Here is a 25,201-nt window from a genome sequence, read left to right on the forward strand (position 1 = left end):
GGTGGAGCAATATTTTCTAGCTGGAATCCTTGGGACATCCTTACCCAATTTAAATGTAAAATGTTTAGGGTGGGGTATTCAACTGTTACCCTACGAGGTCCGACTGGAGGCAGCTGGTTTTCTGTTCTACCTGATAACTCATTTCACCCACCTGCCATCCAATGTCTAAACCAGTCCCTGATTAGAGGGGAACAATGAGGGGGGAAAATACAGTGGAACTGGCTCCGAGGTTCAGAGTTGCGTTTGAGGTGAGTAGCACACAGACTGTAAAAATAAGGTTCAAGGTATGAACGTCCCAATGATACCAGATAGCACTAACCCTGTTGGTGCGGAGAAGAGCCTTGATAGTGGTGGGCGGGAACAGGATACATCCTCTCATTGGTTTCCACAAGATAAGACAGCCACAAAGTCAAAATTGGCTGTATCGTAACATTTCATGAAAACAAATGTGATTTTAGTTGTTAATATACAGTTAGCAGTGTGGTTAAGATTCGTTTTAAAATCAGATTTTAAATTGTAGAAATAGGCGGGGTTTATGACTTTGTTAACGAGTGAAAACCACTCTCATTGGCCAGACCGCGTGTGTGTAATTTACACAGTAAGTGGTGCGCGGCTCAGTCAAAACATTGATGATACCTGTTGTTGATGCTTGAAAGATTCCACGCAAAACTTATCTGGCACTCTGAAATATTTGGACAACGTGTACTCATGACGAAAAGGCGAGCTGAAGACGTTTTGTTACACGACACGCCTGTTAAAAGATCATGTTTTCGTCCACTTGACAAATTTGATACGCAGTTAGAAAGCATGGCTGCAGCCGGGTGCGTGAGTCCGCCATCTCTGCTCGCTTTGTTGGGGAGACGCTGCAAAAAGAGACCGTATTATTTCGAAGATCAGGAGGAACATCAAGAAACACTTAAACTTCGCAAGCTGTCAAATAGTGAGCATCGGGTCAGTGCGCCACAGAGTGTGCTGGTAAAAAATTCTGGAAGTTTCCGAGAGAGTGCATCTGCGAACTCTGGTTGTTCAACGGTGACCTCTAAGAAACGTGCACGAGATAACACTGTCACAAGATACGATGCTCCAAGGATTGTAAGTACATATATGTTACTGCTGCCTAGAAAGTGTATACTGGAACAAACTGCACAAGGTTGAAATTATTGTAATCAACATCCATTGAGCGCAATACTTGAGGTGTCCACAAGATGTTGAACGTTGTATTTTTTCAGTACCCATTCTTCCTTTCAAACCATGTCACTAATTAAGTTCTTAAGTCACCACTACAACAGTTTCTTGTTTATTTTCCATTAATTAATTATTAAACGCTCTCCCTCTTCACCTCTAGGTCACACACAAAGATGATGATGGCAATGACCTATGCACTTTCAACTCATTCCAGTACTGGAGGGTCCCTCTACCTGAGCTGGACATTTCACTCCTTCAGAATGGAAACCTCTCTGGATCAAATGGAGAACCCCCTGCCAAAGAATTATCCTGTGAAGACATGGAGTCATAAATATTAATTCATGGTCTGCCCACCATGGAACTCTTATATGAGAGGTGGCCACCAGTGGAGGCTGGTGGGAGAAGCTATAGGAGGACTGGCTTTTTGTAATGACTTGAATATAATTAATGGAACAGAGTCAAACGTGGTTTACATATGTCTGATACCATTCCATTCCAGCCATTACAAGGAGTCTGTCTTCCTATAGCTCCTCCAACCAGACACACTGCCCATCAGAGCCATAGCTTTAGATCTATACTGTGTAGACCATGGGGTTCTCAAAGTGGGGTACGTGGACACCTGGCCAGATCTCAAAATATATACTGAATATTACATTTGAACCTTAAACGTTATAAAATTAATATTACAAACAACATATTAAATTGCTTTTGGCCAAAGGATCTGTTGAATAAGTTTAAAGTGTGTAATACAGTGTGATATTATTAATCTACAATTGATGTTCTTAACCCTGGGCAACATGGGCCTGGGAGGCTCACAGGGGTATCCACAGTACTCCATAAATAATCAATTTGTCAACTCCATACTATTCCCCCAAATGTTTGTTTTGACATGAATGCACTGTAATTTAAGCTTTAAATCCGCAACGTTACCTCTCTGCCTCATGGCAAAATTGCAGCATATTATCTTTAAAGCTGCAACAACAAAACATCTCTGCCCCATGATACAATTTGTAGATTTGCAGGAAATTTGCTTTAAAACTGCAACATTTTCGCTCTTTCACTTGGCCTGAGACACTAACTCTGAAATCTGGCTACATGGTTATTGTACCTGCTTTGAACACAAGGATAGAGCTACATGTACAGTGCATTCGGAAAGTATTCAGACCCCTTGGTTTTTTCCCACATTTTGTTACGTTACAGCCTTATTCTAAAATGTATTAAATAATCCCCCCCTTTTCAATCTACACACAATACACATAATAACAAAGCAAAAATAGTTTTTTAGCAAATTTCAGAAAAATAACTGAAATATCATATTTACATAAGTATTTAGACCCTTTACTCAGTACTTTGTTGAAGCACCTTTGCCTGTGATTAGTGCCTCGAGTATGCCGCTACCAGCTTGGCGCGCCTGTATTTGGGGAGTTTTATCCCATTCTTCTCTGCAGATCCTCTCAAGCTCTGTCAGGCTGGATGGGGAGTGTGACAGCAGCTATTTTCAGGTCACTCCAGAGATGGTTGATCGGGTTCAAGTCCAGGCTCTAGCTGGGCCACTCAAGGACATTCAGAGACTTGTCCCGAAGCCATTCCTGCGTTGTCTTGGCTGTGTGCTTAGGGTCGTTGTCCTGTTGGAAGGTGAACCTTCACCCCAGTCAGGTCCTGAGCACTCTGGAGCAGGTTTTCATCAAGGATCTTTGTACTTTGCTCTGTTAATCTTTCCCTCGATCCTGACTAGTCTCCCTGTCGATGAAAAATATCCCCACAGCATGATGCTGCCACCACCATGCTTCACCGTAGGGATGGTGCCAAGTTTCCTCCAGACGTGAGGCTTGGCATTCAGGACAAAGAGTTCAATCTTGGTTTCATCAGAGCAGAGATTCTTGTTTCTCATGGTTTGAGAGTCCTTTAGGTGCCTTCTGGCAAACACCAAGCGGGCTGTCGTGCATTTTACTGAAGAGTGGCTTCTGTTGGGCCACTACCATAAAGGCCTGATTGGTGGAGTGCTGCTGATATGGTTGTCCTTCTGGAAGGTTCTCCCACCTCCACAGAGGAACTCTGAAGCTCTGTCCAAGTGACCATCGGGTTCTTGTCCACCTACCTGACCAAGACCCTTATCCCCGGACTTCTCCGTTTGGCCGGGCGGCCAGCTCTAGGAAGAGTATTGGTGTTTCCAAACTTCTTCCACTGTTCTTGGGGATCTTCAATGCTGCAGAATTTGTTTTGGTACCCTTCCCCAGATCTGTGCCTCGACACAATCCTTTTCTAGAGCTCTACGGACAATTCCTTTGACCTCATGGCTTGGTTTTTGCTCTGATGTGCACTGTCAACTGTGGGACCAACAGGTGTGCCTTTCCAAATCATGTCCAATCAATTGAATTTACCACAGGTGAACTCCAGTCAAGTTGTAGAAACATCTCAAGGATCATCAATGGAAACAGGATGCACCTGAGCTCAATTTCGAGTCTCATAGCAAAGCATCTGAATACTTATGTAAATAAGGTTTTTCTGTTTGACTTTTAATACATTTGCAAGAATTTCTAAAAACATGTTTTCGCTTTGTCATTATGGGGTATTGTGTTAATTTTAGAATAAGGCTGTAACGTAACAAAGTGGAAAAAGTAAAGGGGTCTGAATACTTTCCCAATGCACTATACATACCAGGGCTACAGTGTCATTACCATGGAAATACAACTATATCTATATGGCTTACAGCATGAAACCAGAGTAAAATTATTTCCACCAGACTGGCAGGGGCGAACTGGCCATCTGGCATTTCAGCCAAATGCCAGATGGGCTGGTCCATTTTTGGTCCAGTTGGCCTGTCTAACTATTTTTTTTGTGTGCAAAATGATCATTACTTGGCTAATAATGGGGGCCTCACGGAATACATGGGCTGGTGGGGGGGCCTTGGATAATAGGCCGATGCGTCAGAAATACCAGTCCGCCCCTGTGGCCCGGTATTTGTAAGAGTTTTTATAGACTGAACACTAATTGTTTTATTACTTTTAGGAGATAAATCATTGACATAGTGTCGTTAAATGCGTTCAGTGCTCCTTTTTTATCTTCATGTAGCCTACAGTGTATTGGAATGAAGGGATGAAATGTGTTGTGTATGCAGCTAGTTGTTGGTACATTAACCCACCCTGGCTACTTACTGATGGTTTTTCAAAGTGAATGGACTATTTTATTTGAACTTAACCTAAACTATGCTTTTCCTCTAGCTAGGCTTGCTGTTGGTCATAGCTAGCTGTTGGATTCTTACTTTAAATAACATTCCAAATAGATGGATGGATTTATGGATGAAAGAGTTGATGTATTAGTCAATGAATGTCTATGTTAAGGCAAACATACGGAAGTTGTTACTCTGTTTACAAATCTGCTCTTCAGTCTGTAAACTGCTGCTCAACATGTATACAGTACCAGTACATTCTTTGCGAGGTATTTTTTCCCTTTGTCATTACAGAGTATTTTGTGTAGAAGTGAGGGGGATTTTTCTTTTTTTAATCCATTTTGAATTTAGGCTGTAACACACCATTTTTTTTGTTTTGTTAAGTCAAGTGGTATGAGTCCTTTCTGAAGGCACTGTAGGTAACACAAGGCAAGTTTGAGATCTGTGTTGGTCTATACAGTTATCGCTTTGTACAATAAAACTATAAATATGTATACTGTTTATTGTTGAAATGACCAATGGGTGGGCGCTGCACTCCCTTTAAAGAATGGAGTACAGCAGACCACAACTCATTCCATGGGTGTTGGGTGAAGTGTGATCGATGGCGCACATGTTTACTGCACTCTGACAGCCATGTTCTTTGACCAAACAGGGTTGCCAAGGGCTTTCCTAGAGGCCATAACATTGTCCCAAAGTGCACTTTCACACCCTCCATTAGGGTTTTAAAAGCATTTGATTGGTGGTTGTGATGAGCACTAGCCATATGCAGCACCACCAACTCTTAGTGACGTGGTAAATTGAGAACAGGAGGTCCAAATCTTAGCCTTTTTTCAAGTGCGAAATCTACCGTGAAGATTTTTGAAATCTTCCACATCCCCTTTGAATCAGCCGTTGTTTTCTCATGTAGAATAGCATGCCCACATTTAGAAACGATACGCAACTTATCCTTTTATATATAAAATATGTAGCATAACTAGCTACATTTCTTTTGACCACTACACACATGTATTTTGGGGATCTTCTCCTGTAAATGTAACTTTCCTGATGACATGCTAGTGGGACAGGAGAGTCATTTCATACAAGCACATGTATTTCCTCTACTCAACTAACTTTGACCTTTTCCAAAAGGAGGCGAGGAGAGGACGCAAGGAATAGAGCAATCAAATTGAGATTCTCCCAGTGTGTTTATGGTGGAGGAAAGCATGAGATCTTCAAAGCCTTTGTGAAGGAATGACTGACCCTTGGACCAAGGCCTGGTTAAAGCCTGTCTCCAACAATGATCAGCCAATGAGGGAGCAGGGGAGCTGAATGACCCATGTGTTTAATTACTGTATAGGATAGATGTGTCAGGTATACGTATGGACTTATGTTAGGATCATTTGTGTGCCTATATGAATGCAGCCTCTACAATGGTAAGTTTGGATAAGTTGTCTTTATATTATCTATATGGCTTCTCATACTGAAGGCAGTTCATTAGCAAGTTTCTATGAGTATTAGTGGTATGAAATTGCAAAATTGTAGCCTAACTGACTGCAAGATATTTAACTTTTTTAATTCATTTGAAGAAAGTCCTCAAATGATTCCAAATCAGTCTTACTTTATTATATAATAATACAAGTGCTTCTTATATAAACTTAAAATAAAGTCAAATCGGCATGAACTAAGGCTAAGTGAATTTATAGCGGGCATCGCATCTCATATATCTATTGTGACACAGTTGTGATTCAAATCTGTTCTATTTTTGCCTTTGTCACCATGTGTTTCTAGAAATCAATGTTATCTCTTCCTTGCTTTTCTTGTCAATGTGCTGTCCAAACGTTGCATTTGTTTGTACAGTGCACAGAGCCTGAGACGAATTTGGTATCTGTTTCATTAATCCACTGTTTATACAGTCCTAAAATGTGTTGCATGTCAGCAATCAAGTTTTCAAGATATTGTCTCTTGCCACATAATTATGATGCAAAATGCTAATGAAAGTAATGAAAAAAAATCCCAAAAGAGAGTTTTTGAGTGCAGTTGTCAAAAAAATCGAAGAACCTGAAATTAAAGTTTACATATGAGAACATTTGTCACTAACCCAAAAATGTGGGGTGTGCAAAACAAAAGCCTAAAGCTTGTTTGGTGTGTAAATTACGAGCTTGTTGAGATGACCGTGATGAATTTATATATTTTTGGGGGGCGGCAGGTAGCCTAGTGGTTAGAGTGTTGGGCCAGTAACCGAAATGTTGCTAGATCGAATACCCGAGCTGACAAGGTAAAAATCTGTCATTCTGCCCCTGAACAAGGCAGTTAACCCACTGTTCCTAGGCTGTCATTGTAAACTGACTTGCCTAGTTAAATGAAGGTAAATCTCCTTTCTCTCTCTTTCACACACACCAGTGGCTGTCAGTGCCATTTAAGATGAGGGAGGACGTTACATTTTCTTTAAAGAGCATGGCCTTATTTCTATTACGGAATATTGGATGATTGTCATCATTCACCCAGCTCAATATAACATCAATAGGTTTAGGCTGCTACATGATACTCTAATTTTCTCTATACCCATCATGAGGTTGCTACAACCTAGCCTATGAATGAAAGCTTACAACGTAGGCTAAGTTGTAAGCTCAAGATAAAAAAAATTGTAATCAAGGTGAGACAGTGACACATTCAATACCGCCTTCACACCTGCCTGCATCTATGCATCTAACTGATCTAGGGTGTAATCAGTCCAACCATTGTAAAACGAGAGTTTCTACGGGACAAATTCAGGTATGTTTATCTGAATTCATTCGGTGGAATGAATACACCCCTGATCAGACACAAACACAGTTCATTTTCATAGCAGCCACATACAAACAGCATGATCACTTTGCTAGTTGTATAATTCCTTCTCGCATCTATGCGCTCTCACATTTTCCCTTCGCTTGTGCACAACACATCAGCTTTCCAAGCCAAACCTTCATATCATATCCGCTAATCTCTACACACAGCCTATGTTGTTGTCACCATGTTAGCTAACGTCATAGTCAACATAGCTAATAGAACGGGTTAGTAAACCCGCTACAATCATGCAGTACAGTGTACAGTCAGCAAGCATTTTAGTAGTTACACTGGCGGGCCCCGGTGGCAATAAATTAATAAAACCAAAAGCTTACCTTAACTTGGAATAGTTCCCGTGTTGGATAGCCAGCTAGCTAACATAGGATCCCTCTCTGAGCCAGGTGTTTGAGTGGGCTAAACTATCTAGATGCATTCGCTAGCTAAGTAAGTGAAAGTGAAAAACAAATACAAGGAAATATAGCTCTCTCATTTGCTTCTCCTTCATTTTTAAATAAATGTGTTTGAAAACTGTTTGATTGTCTTTCTCTATGAGTCAACTATTCACCACATTTTATGCACTGCAGTGCCAGCTAGCTATAGCTTATGCTTTCAGTACTATATTCATTCTCTGATCCTTTGATTGGTGGACATGTCAGTTCATGCTGCAAGAGCTGTGATAGGTTGGAGGACGTTGTCATAATTACTGTGTAAATCTATGGGGTGAGAACCATGAGCCTCCTAGGTTTTGCATTGAAGTCAATGTACACAGAGGAGGATGGAAACTACACATGCACACAACACTCAACAACACTCAAGGTCTGAAGCATGTTAGATAATCACAGGAAAGGGATGTGTGTATGTTTCTATTTTGAGCTGGGCCAATGTTGAGCAAGAGCCTTTCAGGAAATACATGATTGAGGCTCTGACGAATGTGGAGTAACATGACGAAGGCTCACTGTGATGTTGAGTGGTGGAGGGAGCTGGGCTACAGTCCAATGACATTGGTCTCGGTTTTCTCTCAGTCTTCAGAAATGAACAGACTGTTATGTTCGATTTGTTCTTTTAGTCAGATACAGCATTAGGTAGCTTCTGTTAGACTGATAGCACAGCATTGATGTCTCTCACAAATTCTTCTCAAAAGGTTATGCGTTAGACATTGTAATAGTATCAAGGCTTTCATAGTATTCCTCCCCCAGAAAGCATTGTGTTAATTTGTTGTGTGTTGTGTTCCAGTCACGGAGATCTTGGATTGAAGACACCTTCTGCAAGAGAGCATGTGGTAAATTCATCCCAGCATGCCGAGACCTACACAGGTGAGCTGGAATTGGTATTTGCTGAGCAGTGTCAAAATCTCATATGATAATGGACAGTAGTGCTGGAATTATGATATTTACCGTGGTAGGCAGAAATGCTAACTTTTGGTAATGCTAACTGTTCTAGTAAAAGCGGTTATGTTGCTGATGTATAATTTCCTGTTTGTTGCAGATGTTTTCCAATGTGTCAAGTATGCCAAAACCTAATAAGGTATGACTTTGCTGACTGTGTGTTTGGTTGTGTTTGTGTCTGTGTGTGTGTGTGTGTGTGTGTGTGTGTGTGTGTGTGTGTGTGTGTGTGTGTGTGTGTGTGTTTAGAGTGAGATTGTCCATTTTAGTGTAAAAGTACACTTACAGAAAGTAATTCCATATACACTGAGTATGACAGAATGACCAGGTGAATCCAGGTGAAGACTATGATCCCTTATTGATGTCACTTGTTAAATCCACTTTAATTATTGTAGATCAAGGGAAGGAGACAGGTTAACAAAATATTTTTAAGCTTTGAGAAAATTGAGACATGGATTGTGTATGTGTGCCATTCAGAGGGTGAATTATTTTTAATTGAACTGGGTATGGTAGTAGGTGCCAAGAGTACCGGTTTGTGTCAAGAACTGAAACGCTGTTGGGTTTTTCACGCTCAACAGTTTCTCGTGTGTATCAACAATGGTCCACCACCAAAAGGACATCCAGCCAACTTGACACAACTGTGGGAAGCATTGGAGACAACATGAGCCAGCATCCTTGTGGAATACTTTCGACACCTTGTACAGTCCATGCCCCGACAAATTGAGGAAGGGGGTGCAACTCAATATTAGGAAGATGTTCTTAATGTTTGGTATACTCAGTGTATACTATCACGACATTTATAGGAACAACAATGCATTTTTGTGCCAATGTTTTACAACCAGAAAGGTTTGAGTTTTGGCTCTCTCCCCCTAACCCCCAGATGCTGCTGTGGACGTCTGGTAGGGGAGCACACCTTGCTGGAGACTGGCCCTTCCATGTCCAGCTGGCCTGGGCCTGGGACAGGGCAGCAAGAGGAGTGGTCAGTGGAGTGCCACACACAAACCAGTGCCACCGATGCCTACGGAACCATTGACTTCCAGGACAGTGCTGGACGTAACTGCCATGCCAAGGTCTGTAGCTATTGCTGCGTTCATGTGCTAGTCGGAACTCAGAAATATCCAACTGGGAAACAAGGGGTGCAATGATGCCACCTGAGTTTCCCACTTGTATTTACCATTTAGAGCAGGGGTGTCAAACATACGGCCCGCGGGCCGGAACCGGCCCCCAAGGAGGTTCGATCAGGCCCGCAGGATATTTGGAAAGTTGGAAAAAATGCATAAAAGACATGGAATTAATAAATTTTTAATTCGCTGCAATTCATGGATTATCCGCTAAGGGGGCACTCTTTCCATCAGAGTAGAAGACAAGCTGCATCACTGAGACAGACTGAAAACAGCAGACGGTATCAATGCGCCATCTGCTGCTTGTTACGACGTTGTTAATACCTTGGTCTCTACCTCTCGCTACACCCTCATTAGCCAAAATGTCGTATTCCAAACGGAGAAAAGTAGATAAGGAGTGTAGGAATTTTCAAAGAAAAATGGACCACGTCCTATTTATTTACAGAGGATGCACGGAAAACCTTCGTGCTTGGTGTGTTGCAACAAGTTTCGGTATGAAGGAATATAATATTCGACGCCACTACGAGACTCATCACAGCGAAAATATGACGGCTTGCAAGGACAACTGAGAAGAGATAAGTTAACGAATTGCTGGCGGGTCTGAGGAAACAGCAGTCAACTTTCATCCAGAGCCGAGAAGTCAGTGAGAGCAGCGGTAAAAGCCAGCTACCTAATTGCTAGCAAATAGCATTTGCATCGAGAGCCGTATTCCGACGGTGACTTTGTTAAACGATGCATGATGAAGGCGGCTGAACTTGTATGTGCCGAGAAGCGACAAGCTTTGCCAATATTACGCTGACAGAGGAATACTATAGCAGAGAGGATTTCGGAACTATCGGCAGATTTAGACAGTCAATTGAAACAGAGAGTCAATCATTTATATGCATTTTCCGTGGCAATTGACGAGAGCACTGACATCACAGACGTGGCCCAACTGGCCATATTTATTCGAGGAGTTGATGAGACATTGACTGTTACTGAAGAATTTCTTGAGTTGGTGCAATGATGGCACCACAACAGCCGTGGACATTTTCGGCTCTGTCGTTGCTGCATTGGACAGAGTTGGAGTGGACTGGTCCCGCGCTGTCAGCCTGGTACAGACGGGCGCGCCATCCATGGTCGGAAGAAAGCAGGTGTCGCGACAAAGTTCAAGACAAAGTACAAGCCCTTAATGGAGGAGATCGTTCTGGACATTTCACTGTATTTTTGCACCAGGAGGCATTGTGTTGCAAGTCGCTGAAAATGGACTACGTCATGGAGGTGGTTGTTCGCACTGTAAATTTCATCCGGCCAGAGGTCTGAACCATCGTCAGTTTGACCAACTTCTCAGCGACAGCAACATTACCCACAGCCTGCCATACCACACTGAAGTGAGATGGTTAAGCCGAGGCGCTGTGCTGAGGCATTTCTTTGATCTACGAGAGGAAATCGGACAGTTCATGGAGAAAAAAGGAAAACCGGTGTTGGAATTACAATCTCAGGATGGCTACGGGACCTTGCATTATTGGTTGATATTACTGAACACTTGAACAATCTGAACGAATTGCAAGGCCGCCAAAAAGTTGCCACAGTTTTCTGACAACATACATGCATTTAAGTTGAAGCTGACTTTTTGGGATGCAACTGGCAAATGGCAACCCTTCTCATTTCCCCTGTCTGAGAGATGTGTGTGTGACACAGACCTATGCGGACATGAAACGGTACAAAGACAAAATTGCAGGACTACTGCGGAGTTTGAGAAACGTTTTCAGGTATTTGGTGAACTTGAGACAGAATTTTCAGTTTTTCGCTCACTTTCACAGTTAAAGCTTCTGATCTGCCGTCGAAATTCAGCTAGAGATAATTGATTTGCAGTGTGATGCAGATTTGAAGGGCAAATTTGCCTCTGTAGGTCTGGACAGATTTTATCAGTATCTACTACCAGGGTACCCCAAATTAACAGCCCTGGCTGCTAAAATTTGTGCATGTTTGGACAACCTACCTTTGTGAACAAATTTTCTCAGTGATGAATATCAATAAAACAAAAATGCGTTCAAGGCTCACAAACAAGCACTTAAATGACATTCTGAAAGTGACAGCTAGTCAGGCATGACACCTGGTGTTGATGCACTTGTACAGGCCAAAAGATGCCAATTCAGAACAAAATACAAGTCCAGACTAGACTAACACCTTTAAAATGCCTGCCTTAGATACTGTTTGCATTGAAAGATACAGCTCTGTGAAGATGAATCCTTACTGTGGTGATTTAAAAAATGTGCACCCTTTACATGGGTTTAGTCAGCAGCTTCAAAACAAAAGTTGTGTGATGGAATTCTACTGTTCATACAACTCCATAAATTTTCAGTATGTATTGTATGTGTATGTATGTTTCATGTATGAAGTTTACAGATTTACAGGACAGGCGAACACTTTCTTCATTACACATTTAAAATCACTCTCCTTAGTTTGTAAGGTGTACGCAGGGATTACATTTAGATTTTATATGCGTATGTGTAAGTGGTTTAAAAATTCCTTTCTTTAAAAGTCTAATTTAATCTTAAAGTGCATTACTATATTTTTCAGTACCAATTAAAGTTTTGTGCCTTTGTACAATCAGTGGGATCAGTTGCAATGCATATTTGTGAATGATAAAAGTAAATTGCACATTTGTCTAAGGAAATATGAGGTGTTTCATGAAATGTTTTGTAAAAGGATAGTTCATTAAATTTCAATATTTTCCTAATGTTCTTGTGCTTCTTTACACCAAAACAAAGGAAAGACATGATATTTTGGTTATTTATAGCAGAGTATGGTATAATTTTAATGGTCCGGCCCACTTGACATCTCCCTAGGCCGTATGTGGCCCACGATGCGAAATGAGTTTGACACCCCTGATTTAGAAGCTTGTTAGGAACGGTTTTGGATGTCTGAAACTCAGAGCCACAAAAACGTGGTGTTTGTGTGTCAAACTGTGCATGGGCAATATGCCAACTGCAGTGTAATGCCAAATAGGATGCCAACGAGGACTAGCTGTTATCTCATATTAATGTGTTTGACCTGACCATGCTTTTTGTGTTGACCGTTCAGTATGTTCGTGTTGCGGTCGATGCCAAGGCTGAGGCTCTGCTGCAGCTGATGCGGAGTGAATGGCAGATGGAACGGCCTAAACTACTGCTGACTGTTCATGGGGGGACAGAGAACTTCCCCCTCCCTCTCAAGGTTAGACAGGCCTTTAGCAAAGGCCTGATCACAGCAGCCCAGAGCACTGGAGCCTGGATACTCACAGACGGCATCAACACAGGTATGTGTGTGAAATAATGCTGATGAATTTGCAATTTGCTTTTAATGAAGACAGTAAGCGTGGATGTCAGCATATGTGTGTGGTTTTGGGCTCATTTTACATGTATTATACTGTGTGTGTGGTGTGTATTACATGTACTTGTTTATATGTGTTGTAGATCAGTTTATATGTGTTTGTATGTATATGCAGGGGCTTCAGAAAGTATTCAGACGCCTTGACTTGTTCCTCATTTTGTAATGTTACAGCCTTATTCTAAAATGTATTAAATAAAAAATAATACACACAATACCCCATAATGACAAAGCGAAAACATTTCTGTTAAAAAAAATTATATATATATTTACGTAAGTATTCAGACGCTTTGCTATGAGACTCGAAATTGAGGTCAGGTGCATCCTGTTTCCATTGATCATCCTTGAGATGTTTCTACAACTGGATTGGAGTCCACCTGGGGTAAATTCAATTGATTGGACATGATTGGAAAGGCACACATCTGTCCATATAAGGTCCCACAGTTGACAGTGCATGTCAGAGCAAAAACCAAGCCTTGAGGTCAAAGGAATTGTCCGTAGAATTCCGAGACAGGATTGTGTCGAGGCACAGGTCTGGGGAAGGGTACCAAAACATTTCTGCAGCATTGAAGGTCCCCAAGAACACAGTGGCCTCCATCATTCTTAAATGGAAGAAGTTTGGAACCACCAAGACTCTTCCTAGACCTGGCCGCCCGGCCAAACTGAGCAATCGGGGGAGAAGGGCCTTTCTCAAAGAGGTGACCAAGAACCCAATGGTCACTCTGATAGAGCTCTTCTGTGGAGATGGGAGAAACTTCCATAAGGACAACCATCTCTGCAGCACTCCACCAATCAGGCCTGGTAGAGTGGCCAGACAGAAGCCACTCCTCAGTAAAAGGCATATGACAGTTCGCTTGGAGTTTGCCAAAAGGCACCTAAAGACTCTCAGACCATGAGAAACAAGATTCTCTGGTCTGATGAAACCAAGATTGAACTCTTTGGCCTGAATGCCAAGCCTCACGTCTGGACACAACCTGGCACCATCCCTAAGGTGAAGCGTGATGGTGGCAGCATCATGCTGTGGGGATGTCTTTCAGCGGCAGGGACTGGGAGACTAGTCAAGATTGAGGCAAAGATGAACAGAGCAAAGTACAGTGAGATCCTAGATGAAAACCTGCTCCAGAGCGCTCAGGTCCTTAGACCGAGGTGCAGCCAAGACAACAGATGGGGGGCTTCGGGACAAGTCTCTGAATGTCCTTGAGTGGCCCAGCCAGAGCCCGGACTTGAACCCGATCAAACATCTCTGGAGAGACCTGGAAATACCTGAGCAGCAACGCTCCCCATCCAACCTGACAGAGCTTATGAGGATCTGCAGAGAAGAATGGGAGGAACTCCCCAAATACTGGTGTGCCAAGCTTGTAGGGTCATACCCAAGAAGAATCAATGCTGCAATCGCTGCCAAAGGTGCTTCAACAAAGTACTGAGTAAAGGGTCTGAATACTGATGTAAATGTGATATTTAAGTTTTTTATGTTTTATAAATTAGCAAAAAAATCTAAAAACCTTCTTTTGCTTTGTGATTATGGGGTATTGTATGTAGATTGATGAGGAGAAAAAAATATTTAATCAATTTTAGAATAAGGCTGTAACGTAACAAAATGTGGAAAAAGTCAAGGGTTCTGAATACTTTCCGAAGGCACTGTTAGTGAACTGAGAATCTGCCCCTCCTAGGTGTGTCCCGGTACGTAGGGGAGGCTGTGAAAACATATGGCACCCACGACCTCAGGAAGAGGAATGCTGTAGGGGTCACGCCCTGGGGCGTAATTGACAATCACAGTGACCTTATAGGGAGAGATGTGAGTGTTGTTCTCTGTAAAGATATCAGTGCTTTTAAGGAAAGTTTCAAATTAAATCACGCTGTCACATTATAATAAGGTTTGCAGGATTTTTTGCACAGATCTGTACTAATTTACCCCATGAAAATGTCACCTTTTATCTTTCTTGAGCTGCCATGTGCTCTCACTTTCCCGCTTGGCCTATCTCATATCCTCTTCTGCTTTCTCTCTGGCCTGCTCTCTGACCTGTGTTCTGATACCTGACCCAGGTGCTCAGGCCCTACCAGCCTCTGGGAAACCCCTTGAGTAAGAGGGTGTGTCTGAACGGCCTGCACTCCCACTTCCTGTTAGTGGACGATGGAACTCTGGGAAAACATGGCTGCCAGCTGGGACTGAGGAGGAAGCTGGAGAGACACATTCAACTGCAGAAGATCCACCCTCGTGAGTGTGTGTGTGAAAGAGAGAGTGTGTGTATGTGAATGGGTGTGAGAAAGAAAGATAGAGAATGCATTGCAGTGTGTGTGTGAGAGAGAGTATTGTAATACACGTGTGTAACAATATGTCTGTCTGTGTGTGTGTGATGTTTACCTCTCTGGTAGGGCTTAACCAGGGTGTGCCAGTGGTATGTGTGGTGGTGGAGGGCGGCCCTGACATTGTGTCCATGGTGCTGGAGTACGTGAGCAGTGTGCCCCCCGTGCCTGTGTTTGTCTTCGAGGGATCAGGTCGGGCAGCTGACCTGCTGGCATTCTTACACAAACAGACTGCTATAGACAGGTGTGGAGTGCCGCTGTAGTCATGCATATAATGTCTTTTACGCCTTTAAGACTTTGGTGTTCATGTGCAGTGGAGCAGGGATGGGCAACTTTGATCGAGGTGGGGGCAACAAAAAACGTAACTCATCAAGAGGGGCCGCAGTGGCTTGTGGGTCTTCGTACCCACATCCATACCCCCCCTGCGAGCAAAACATTTTAGCGGCCCCCCTTGTGATAGCGAGTGTATATACAGTTGAAGTCAGAAGTTTACATACACTTAGGTTGGAGTCATTAAAACTCGTTTTTCAACCACTCCACAATTTTTTTGTGAACAAAATATAGTTTTGGCAAGTCGGTTAGGACATCTACTTTGTGCATGACACAAGTAATTTTGCCAACAATTGTTTACAGACAGATTATTTCACCTATAATTCACTGTATCACAATTTCAGTGGGTCAGAAGTTTACATACACTAAGTTGACTGTGCCTTTAAACAGCTTGGAAATTTCCAGTAAATTATGTCATGGCTTTAGAAGCTTCTGATTGGAGGTGTACCTGTGGATGTATTTCAAGACCTACCTTCAAACTCAGTGCCTCTTTGCTTGACATCGTGGGAAAATCAAAATAAATCAGCCAAGACCTCAGAAAAAAAATTGTAGACCTCCACAAGTCTGGTTCATCCTTGGGAGCAATTTCCAAACGCCTGAAGGTACCACGTTCATCTGTACAAACAATAGTGCGCAAGTATAAACACCATGGGACCACGCAGCCGTCATACCGCTTAGGAAGGAGACACGTTCTGTCTCCTAGAGATGAACTTACTTTGGTGCGAAAAGTGCAAATCAATCCCAGAGCTACAGCAAAGGACCTTGTGAAGATGCTGGAGGAAACAGGTACAAAAGTATCTATATCCACAGTAAAACGAGTCCTATGTTGGCATAACCTGAAAGGGCGATCAGCAAGGAAGAAGCCACTGCTCCAAAACCGCCATAAAAAATCTTATCATGTTGTGGGGGTGCTTTGCTGCAGGAGGGAATGGTGCACTTCACAAAATAGATGGCATCATGAGGGAGGAAAATTATGTGGATATATTGAAGCAGCATCTCAAGACATCAGTCAGGAAGTTAAAGCTTGGTCGCAAATGGGTCTTCCAAATGGACAATGACCCTAAGCATACTTCCAATGTTGTGGCAAAATGGCTTAAGGACAACAAAGTCAAGGTATTGGAGTGGCCATCACAAATCCCTGACCTCAATCCTATAGATTTTTGTGGGCAGAACTGAAAAAGTGTGTGCGAGCAAGGAGGCCTACAAACCTGACTCAGTTACACCAGCTCTGTCAGGAGGAATGGGCCAAAATTCACCCAACTTATTGTGGGAAGCTTGTGGAAGGCTACCTGATACATTTGACCCAAGTGAAACAATGTAAAGGCAATGCTACCAAATACTAATTGAGTGTATGTAAACTTCTAACCCACTGGGAATGTGATGAAAGAAAATAAAATATAAAATAAATAATTCTCTCTGCTATTATTCTGACATTTCACATTATTAAAATAAAGTGGTGATCCTAACTGACTTAAGACAGGGAATTTTTACTAGGATTAAATGTCAGGAATTGTGAAAAACTGAGTTTAAATGTATTTGGCTTAGGTGTATGTAAACTCCCGACTTCAACTGTATTTATTTTTTGTTTTAAAGTTAATTTCATGCAATTCTGCACATTTTGCCATGGGGTGTAGAGAAAATGTTGCTGTTTTAAATCAAGTTTGCTGAGCCCTCACCCAGTGGGAGGCTCAGAGTTTTCCCTGGTCAGATTAATGGGCTGAGGAAAATCTCAGGGCTCATTTATCTTTGTCGTCAGTGTGTTTGCGGTATACTGTAGGTGTCCAGAGGCATAACACAGGCCGTATTTTGGGGCCAAAACATGCCAATTGAGAAATGAGAGTGGAGGCAGGTGTATGAGGCAGCTTGCTAACCAGAGCTCAGATCTTAGCATGTAGTTGAGCCAAAAGGACCCAGGTTGTTAGCCTATGTCTTACTTTACTGGTGTACCAGTATATGTATACTGTGTTGGTACTGTTTACAGGCAGCTGGACACAGACATCCAGCAGGACTTCCTGCTGAGGATAGGGGGCATGTTTGGCCTGGAGAGAGCAGACGCCAGCCAGCTCTACAACCTTCTGATGGAGTGTATGGACTACAGACAGTCTGTGAGTAACGTGACTGTGGACCGGGTTCCCGGGCACAGATTAAGCCTAGTCATTGACTAAAATGCACTCTCAATTGAGATTCTCATTTGAGAATGATTTTTAATCCAGGACTAGGGTTTAACCTGGGAAAACCATCCCATCCTTGCCCATTTCTATCTTTATAAAACACAGATCACAATCTTCGACTCGGAATCTGAGGATCAACAGGAGGCAGACTGTGCCATTTTGACGGCCACACTGAAAGGTATCGCTCCTCCTGGCCTTTATGCCTGTGTCAGTCACTGGAATGACCCAGTCTTGTCTTGTCTGTTCTATGTGTTCTCTGGGCTGAATCCTAACTTGAAATCAGAGTTTTCACACAAATGACCTATAGATCTATGCATGATCTACAAAAGTTATGCAGGGCTGATGTCTGGTTAAGATCGGGCCCACAGATGCTGTGATGATTGACAGGCACCAAGGCGTCTCCTGGGGAGCAGCTCAGTACAGCTCTGGCATGGGACCGAGCAGACATAGCTAAAAAACACATCCTTGTGTATGGCCAGCACTGGCAGGTAAAAAAAACAAAACAACTCACACCCTACCGTTGTACTTACCTTTTTTGCACAAAAAAAATGCCGTTTCTTGCTAGCACTGACTTTGCTGATAGCTGCTTTATTGAGGAAAATTTTACTTTAAGACATTTTTCTTAATTTTTTATTTAACTTGAGATGTGGTTGGCATTGCTAGCCACCGTCAGATGAATGCATTAACTGTAAGTCTCTCTGGAGCGTCTGCTAAATGACTCAAATGTAAATGTAAGACAGACCAGGGGGCAGGGCAAGGCTGCTTAAGCCTGCTACACACTACGCAAACGTAGCGATTGAGCGTCGTATACGGTAGGTTCCAAAAATTCAGCGGACTACGCTCCGTTTGTGTAGTGTGTCCCTGTTTTTTTATTATAATCTTTTTTTTTTGGTGGGGGGAGTCAACTGAAATTGCTGTGCGTTTTTAAATGTTACCTTTATTTAACTAGGCAAGCCAGTTAAGAACAAATTCTTATTTTCAATGGCAGCCTAGGAACAGTGGGTTAACTGTCTAGTTCAGGGGCAGAACGACAGATGTGTACCTTGTCAGCTCGGGGATTCGAACTAGCAACCTTTCGGTTACTAGCCCAACGCTCTAACCACTAGGCTATCCTGCCGCCCCAATATGTTTGTGTTTGATGGTATGGCAGTCAGGCTTTATGGTGGGCTTGTGGTTGTCTGTCTAGGTAGGCTCGTTGGAGCAGGCCATGCTGGATGCTCTGGTTATGGACCGGGTCGGCTTTGTCAAACTGCTGATCGACAACGGTATGACCATGAACCGCTTCCTGACCGTGTCACGCCTGGAAGAACTCTATAACACGGTAATGACTTGATCACTTTCTCTCTCTTGTTATTTTCAGCTCTGTATTTATGAGTTACAACCTATTGTATGCTGTACATGAAGAAGCAATTCTGTGTTTTCCTATTGACAGTACAGTGGCCATTAGCTAACTCATATACCACAATTGTCATAGCAGCGGTTGTAATTGCATTCACAGTAATACAGTGTAAGTCTCTCGTTGGTTGTTTGGTTTTCCCACAGTTTGAAGATGTTTTGTAGATCACAGAGCTCTTTGTCATGAGTCCAGCTGTGAATGGTCGTTCGAGTTATAAACAATATTCAATAATTAATAACTTTGTAAATTATTTAACACCATATATTATCATAAACTATTGTGGAAGTTGTTTTCTAAAAGTTGAAAGGACAACTTTTCATCTGGTCGACCACTTCATTCCATAGGAACAAATGTTGTATTGTAATCCAGATAACTAGCCACTGAAGTCTGGTTTGCGTTTGATGGTTTCTGATTGTGGATAATGAAGACATGACATGCCATTATTTTTTATAGCAGCAGGGACCAACAGACAATTTTCTCCATCTTCTCGTGGAAGATGTGAAACAGGTGAATATTGTTAAACTAAATTTTGTGTGTGTTTATGTCTACAGTATTTTGCGTGTGGAAATATTGAGTTTCAATTACTCAGGTGTGTGTGTGTTTGTGTTTCTGTGTAGACTCATATACCTAAAGGATACAGAGTCTCCCTCATAGATGTGGGGCAGGTAATTGAGTATCTGATAGGAGGAGCCTATCGGAGCACATACACACGGAAACACTTCCGGGCCCACTATAACCTCCTATATGCCCATTGCAAGGTAAGAGACCATGGTCACGTTTCAGGATGACTATTTTGCAGTTGCCTGCTAAATCTCACAGCGCCTGGGTAGGTGTTTAACATATTGTAGGCCTATCAGCTGACCACATATGATATAGCAATATGAAGCCTGACTACATAGTCAATGACATGGCACGCAGCCATTGGATGATACCTGGACCACGACTGCAAAGTTGCCTGAAACGCAGCCCATGTTAGATTTCTGTATACACTCAGAGCAAGATACCACCTTAAGGCCCTCAAGCATTTCTGTATAAACGGTCACCATTAATATAGCAGTTTTTCTCTTTTGAGTTGTTGTTGTCTTGTTTTTGTTTAGGACATTTTACCTTGTTAAATATGCCTTTGTGTACTCTGCACTGATTTAAGTGACCATCATTTCCAGGAGACTGGACGGGATAGTTCAGGACCCCTTAACAAAAAGAGGAGGGCAGACTGCACCCCCCACCCGCACCAAAGCCCTAACAGCAGTCCATCAAGGCCACCCTTCTTCCGCACTGCTCAGCCCTATAAACGCAAGGTCTGTGAAAGATATGGGACCAGCCAAAACAAATCTGTGACAGAACTAACATGTCTTACAAATGAGAGGTATTTTAAAGACACTTGTCTCCACTTACACACTGAAACACAAACACACAGGCTTTTGATAGCTAGTACTGTATATTCTGTGGCTACAAATACCCCCTGTACATTAGTGTTCTAATTGGCTGGCTGCCTCTCCCCTCCCTCCTCTCTCTCCTCTATCTCTACAGGAAAGATCCATGGTGCTCAGGGACCTGAAGGTGGCCCAGCAGCAGAGCTCTGAGCTGGGCGACTCTCCACTGTTTGTTTACAACTTCAATGACCTGTTTGTGTGGGCTGTGCTGCAGAGGCGGCAGCAGATGGCGCTGTTCCTGTGGCAGCACGGGGAGGAGGCCATGGCCCGGGCTACAGTGGCCTGTAAACTGTACCGTGCCATGGCCTACGAGTTTCGGCAGAGCAACATGGATGACACCACGGCGGAGCAGCTCAAAACCTACTCTATGTCAGTGTTTCCTCGTAAACATCAAATGTGTTGTGTAGTAGTAGTGTCGAGAGCTTGGGACTATAATCTTCTATCTACAAAAAGATTCTGAGATAATTGGCTTTAATGTTCTGAAGACTCATTGATTTGAATGGTGGAAGGGATTTTTATCTTATATTTTTGAGCTTAACAACATGAATTGGAGTATTTAGACTACTGTATAGGTAGAGAACATTGAACAGTACAAGGCTATGTCAATACATATATATATATACAGTGGGGAGAAAAAGTATTTGATACACTGACGATTTTGCAGGTTTTCCTACTTACAAAGCATGTAGAGGTCTGTAATTTTTATCATAGGTACACTTCAACTGTGAGAGACGGAATCTAAAACAAAAATCCAGAAAATCACATTGTATGATTTTAAGTAATTAATTTGCATTTTATTGCCATGACATAAGTATTTGATACATCAGAAAAGCAGAACTTAATATTTGGTACAGAAACCTTTGTTTGCAATTACAGAGATCATACGTTTCCTGTAGTTCTTGACCAGGTTTGCTCACACTACAGAAGGATTTTGGCCCACTCCTCCATACAGACCTTCTCCAGATCCTTCAGGTTTCGGGCTGTCGCTGGGCAATACGGACTTTCAGCTCCCTCCAAAGATTTTCTATTGGGTTCAGGTCTGGAGACTGGCTAGGCCACTCCAGGACCTTGAGATGCTTCTTACGGAGCCACTCCTTAGTTGCCCTGGCTGTGTGTTTCGGGTCGTTGTCATGTGGAAGACCCAGCCACGACCCATCTTCAATGCTCTTACTGAGGGAAGGAGGTTGTTGGCCAAGATCTCGCGATACATGGCCCATCCATCCTCCCTCAATACGGTGTAGTCGTCCTGTCCCCTTTGCAGAAAAGCATCCCCAAAGAATGATGTTTCCACCTCCGTGCTTCACGATTGGGATGGTGTTCTTGGGTTGTACTCATCCTTCTTCTTCCTCCAAACACGGCGAGTGGAGTTTAGACCAAAAAGCTCAATTTTTGTCTCATCAGACCACATGACCTTCTCCCATTCCTCCTCTGGATCATCCAGATGGTCATTGGCAAACTTCAGACGGGCCTGGACATGCGCTGGCTTGAGCAGGGGGACCTTGCGTGCGCTGCAGGATTTTAATCCATGACGGCGTAGTGTGTTACTAATGGTTTTCTTTGAGACTGTGGTCCCAGCTCTCTTCAGGTCATTGACCAGGTCCTGCCGTGTAGTTCTGGGCTGATCCCTCACCTTCCTCATGATCATTGATGCCCCACGAGGTGAGATCTTGCATGGAGCCCCAGACGAGGGTGATTGACCGTCATCTTGAAATTCTTCCATTTTCTAATAATTGCGCCAACAGTTGATGCCTTCTCACACAAGCTGCTTGCCTATTGTCCTGTAGCCCATCCAGCCTTGTGCACGTCTACAATTTTATCCCTGATGTCCTTACACAGCTCTCTGGTCTTGGCCATTGTGGAGAGGTTGGAGTCTGTTTGATTGAGTGTGTGGACAGGTGTCTTTAATACAGGTAATGAGTTCAAACAGGTGCAGTTAATACAGGTAATGAGTGGAGAACAGGAGGGCTTCTTAAAGAAAAACTAACAGGTCTGTGAGAGCTGGAATTTCTTACTGGTTGGTAGGTGATCAAATACTTATGTCATGCAATAAAATGCTAATTAATTACTCTCTGTGTTGCCTCTGGGATTTTGTGTATGTTGTTTCAGCAGAGTGAACTTTTGTGGTTGTGTGTGTATATTACTATGTTTTTGAGTGTATGTTTTCCGGTTGTGTTTTTCTCAATGTTGGGTGGTTGTGGAATGGATGGCTGTAGGGACTTTGGTCAGCTGGCGGTGGACGTGCTGGACCGTGCCTTCAGACAGAACGAGCGCATGGCCATGAAACTGCTGACTTCGGAGATGGAGGCCTGGAGCCACTTCACCTGCCTGCAGATGGCTGTGTCTTCCGGCTCCGCCCCTTCGTTCTCCACTCCTGCACCCAGATGCTGCTCACCGACCTGTGGACCGGCCGCCTCAACATGAGGAAGAACTCCTGGTTCAAGGTCAGGCTCTCAAAGTCCTTTTGCCTCAGGGGAAAATTGTTTTCACAGAGATCCGGAGAGCAACCCTGTATTTCCTTTCCGTCGAAATCTGTGTGCCGCACTTACTAAGACAACTTACTAAGACAACTTACCAAGACAACTTACTTCTAAGACAACTTACCAAGACAACTTACTAAGGCAATTTACTAAGACAACTTACTTCTAAGACAACTTACCAAGACAACTTACCAAGACAACTTACTTCTAAGACAACTTACTTCTAAGACAACTTACTTCTAAGGCAACTTATTCTAAGAAACTTACTAAGGCAACTTACTTCTAAGACAACTTACTTTCTAAGACAACTTACTTACTCTAAGACAACTTACAAAAGACGACTTACCAAGACAACTTACTTAGGCGACTTACCTAGGCGACTTACCAAGACAACTTACTTAGGCGACTTACCTAGGCGACTTACCAAGACAAATTACCAAGGCGACTTACTAAGAGCAACTTACTAAGACGAACTTACTAAGGCGACTTACTAAGGCAACTTACTGAGGCGACTTACTAAGACAACTTACTTCTAAGACAACTTACTTCTAAAACAACTTCTAAGACAACTTACCAAGGCAACTTGCTAAGACGACTTACTTCTAAGACAACTTACTTCTAAGAACAACTTACCAAGACAACTTACTAAGGCGACTTACTAAGACATCTTACCAAGACACTTACTAAGGCGACTTACTAAGACATCTTACCAAGACAACTTACAAGGCGACTTACTAAGGCGACTTACCAAGGCAACTTACTAAGAAGACAACTTACTAAGGCGACTTACTAAGGCGACTTACTAAGACAACTTACTTCTAAGAAGACTTACTAAGGCAACTTACTAAGTCAACTTACTTCTAAGACAACTTACTAAGGCGACTTACTAAGACAACTTACTTCTAAGACGACTTACTAAGGCAACTTACTAAGTCAACTTACTTCTAAGACAACTTACTAAGGCGACTTACTAAGACAACTTACTTCCAAGACAACTTACTAAGGCCGACTTACTAAGACGACTTACTAAGGTGACTTACTAAGGCGACTTACTAAGGCGACTTACTAAGACGACTTACTACTATGCACTGCGACTTACTAAGACAACTTACTAAGGCGACTTACTAAGGCGACTTACTAAGACAACTTACTTCTAAGACAACTTACCAAGGTGACTTACTAATGCAACTTACTAAGACAACTGCGGATTGCATTAAATCATGGGCTGTATCGGACCCAAGTCCCACCAGTTTGAGTGTTTAAAGATTCTGAAAAGCAGAGCCAGTGCACCTGAGTGTTGTTTCCATGCTAAGATTGATTGACAGCATAAATAACCAGTAGTTGAAGTAAATTTTTAGTCTATTAATGTCAGTCGATGTTAGGCTGTTCCAGCAGTTACCCCTCAGATTAGACTTGTGTTTATGTGTCTGAATCTTATTCTCTGTGTGTGTGTTAGATCATCCTGAGCATCCTCATGCCCCCTGCCATCCTGCTATTGGAGTTTAAGAGCCAGGCAGAGATGTCCCATGTGCCCCAGTCCCAGGAGGCTTTGCAGTTTGGTTGGGACACGGGAAGACCAGAGGCAGCCCAGGAGGGGGGGCATACGGTAGTTAAGGTTCCAAAATGTACACCATACACCAGTCTCCCTGAATGTCAGTCCTTCCAGTTCCTGTCTGTCATGGTGTTCTAATCTCAGTTTGATGCTAATGTTGATACCAGGGTCGTATTTATTAGGAACCAAATTGTAGAAAATGGACTGAAACAGGGAGGGACTTTGCTCATTATTGATTTCCGTTGCAAAGCTTTTTCTGTTGGGTGCTCTAATGAACATGACCCTGATGTCTTGGCTCTCTGAAGGATGGCCAGGATGCGGAGAAGGGATCAGTGTGGTGGGAGAGTTGCTCAGTCCCCGAAGCTGACACAATCACACCTGTTACCACCCAGTGTTTCTTCTGGACCAGGAGGCTGTACGATTTCTACACCGCTCCTGTCGTCAAGTTCTGGTTCCACACGGTGAGCTAGCAGCATGCACTCATAATACTAATTCTAAGCCCCAGGACATGCATATTATATAAAGAGG

General features: G+C 42.9%; 2 protein-coding genes across 2 annotated transcripts in view; both read left to right on the top strand.

Annotated features, from left to right (window-relative positions):
* Positions 1–448: 448 nt before the first annotated feature.
* On the top strand, positions 449–4,848 carry LOC112081247 (uncharacterized). The gene is made up of 2 exons (XM_070446933.1): positions 449–1,092; positions 1,346–4,848. Exons 1-2 carry the CDS (start codon positions 646–648, stop codon positions 1,514–1,516), a joined length of 618 nt encoding a protein of 205 aa, XP_070303034.1. The 5' UTR covers positions 449–645; the 3' UTR covers positions 1,517–4,848.
* Positions 4,849–4,942: 94 nt separating this feature from the next.
* The window catches only part of trpm6 (transient receptor potential cation channel, subfamily M, member 6), a 51,955-nt gene continuing 31,696 nt past the window's right edge, over positions 4,943–25,201 (top strand). The window contains 20 exon segments of the mRNA XM_070446932.1: positions 4,943–5,766; positions 8,390–8,469; positions 8,642–8,680; positions 9,419–9,608; positions 12,726–12,939; positions 14,681–14,805; positions 15,054–15,225; positions 15,384–15,558; positions 17,626–17,749; positions 17,921–17,993; positions 18,203–18,303; positions 19,002–19,136; positions 19,665–19,718; positions 19,829–19,969; positions 20,375–20,509; positions 20,742–21,013; positions 22,858–22,991; positions 22,994–23,085; positions 24,578–24,727; positions 24,979–25,134. Of these exon segments, the coding sequence (XP_070303033.1) occupies positions 5,746–5,766; positions 8,390–8,469; positions 8,642–8,680; positions 9,419–9,608; positions 12,726–12,939; positions 14,681–14,805; positions 15,054–15,225; positions 15,384–15,558; positions 17,626–17,749; positions 17,921–17,993; positions 18,203–18,303; positions 19,002–19,136; positions 19,665–19,718; positions 19,829–19,969; positions 20,375–20,509; positions 20,742–21,013; positions 22,858–22,991; positions 22,994–23,085; positions 24,578–24,727; positions 24,979–25,134 (2,583 nt within the window). The 5' untranslated portion in view covers positions 4,943–5,745.

The sequence above is a fragment of the Salvelinus sp. IW2-2015 genome, linkage group LG15, assembly GCF_002910315.2.
Source record: "Salvelinus sp. IW2-2015 linkage group LG15, ASM291031v2, whole genome shotgun sequence".
Classification (NCBI taxonomy): Eukaryota; Metazoa; Chordata; class Actinopteri; order Salmoniformes; family Salmonidae; genus Salvelinus; species Salvelinus sp. IW2-2015.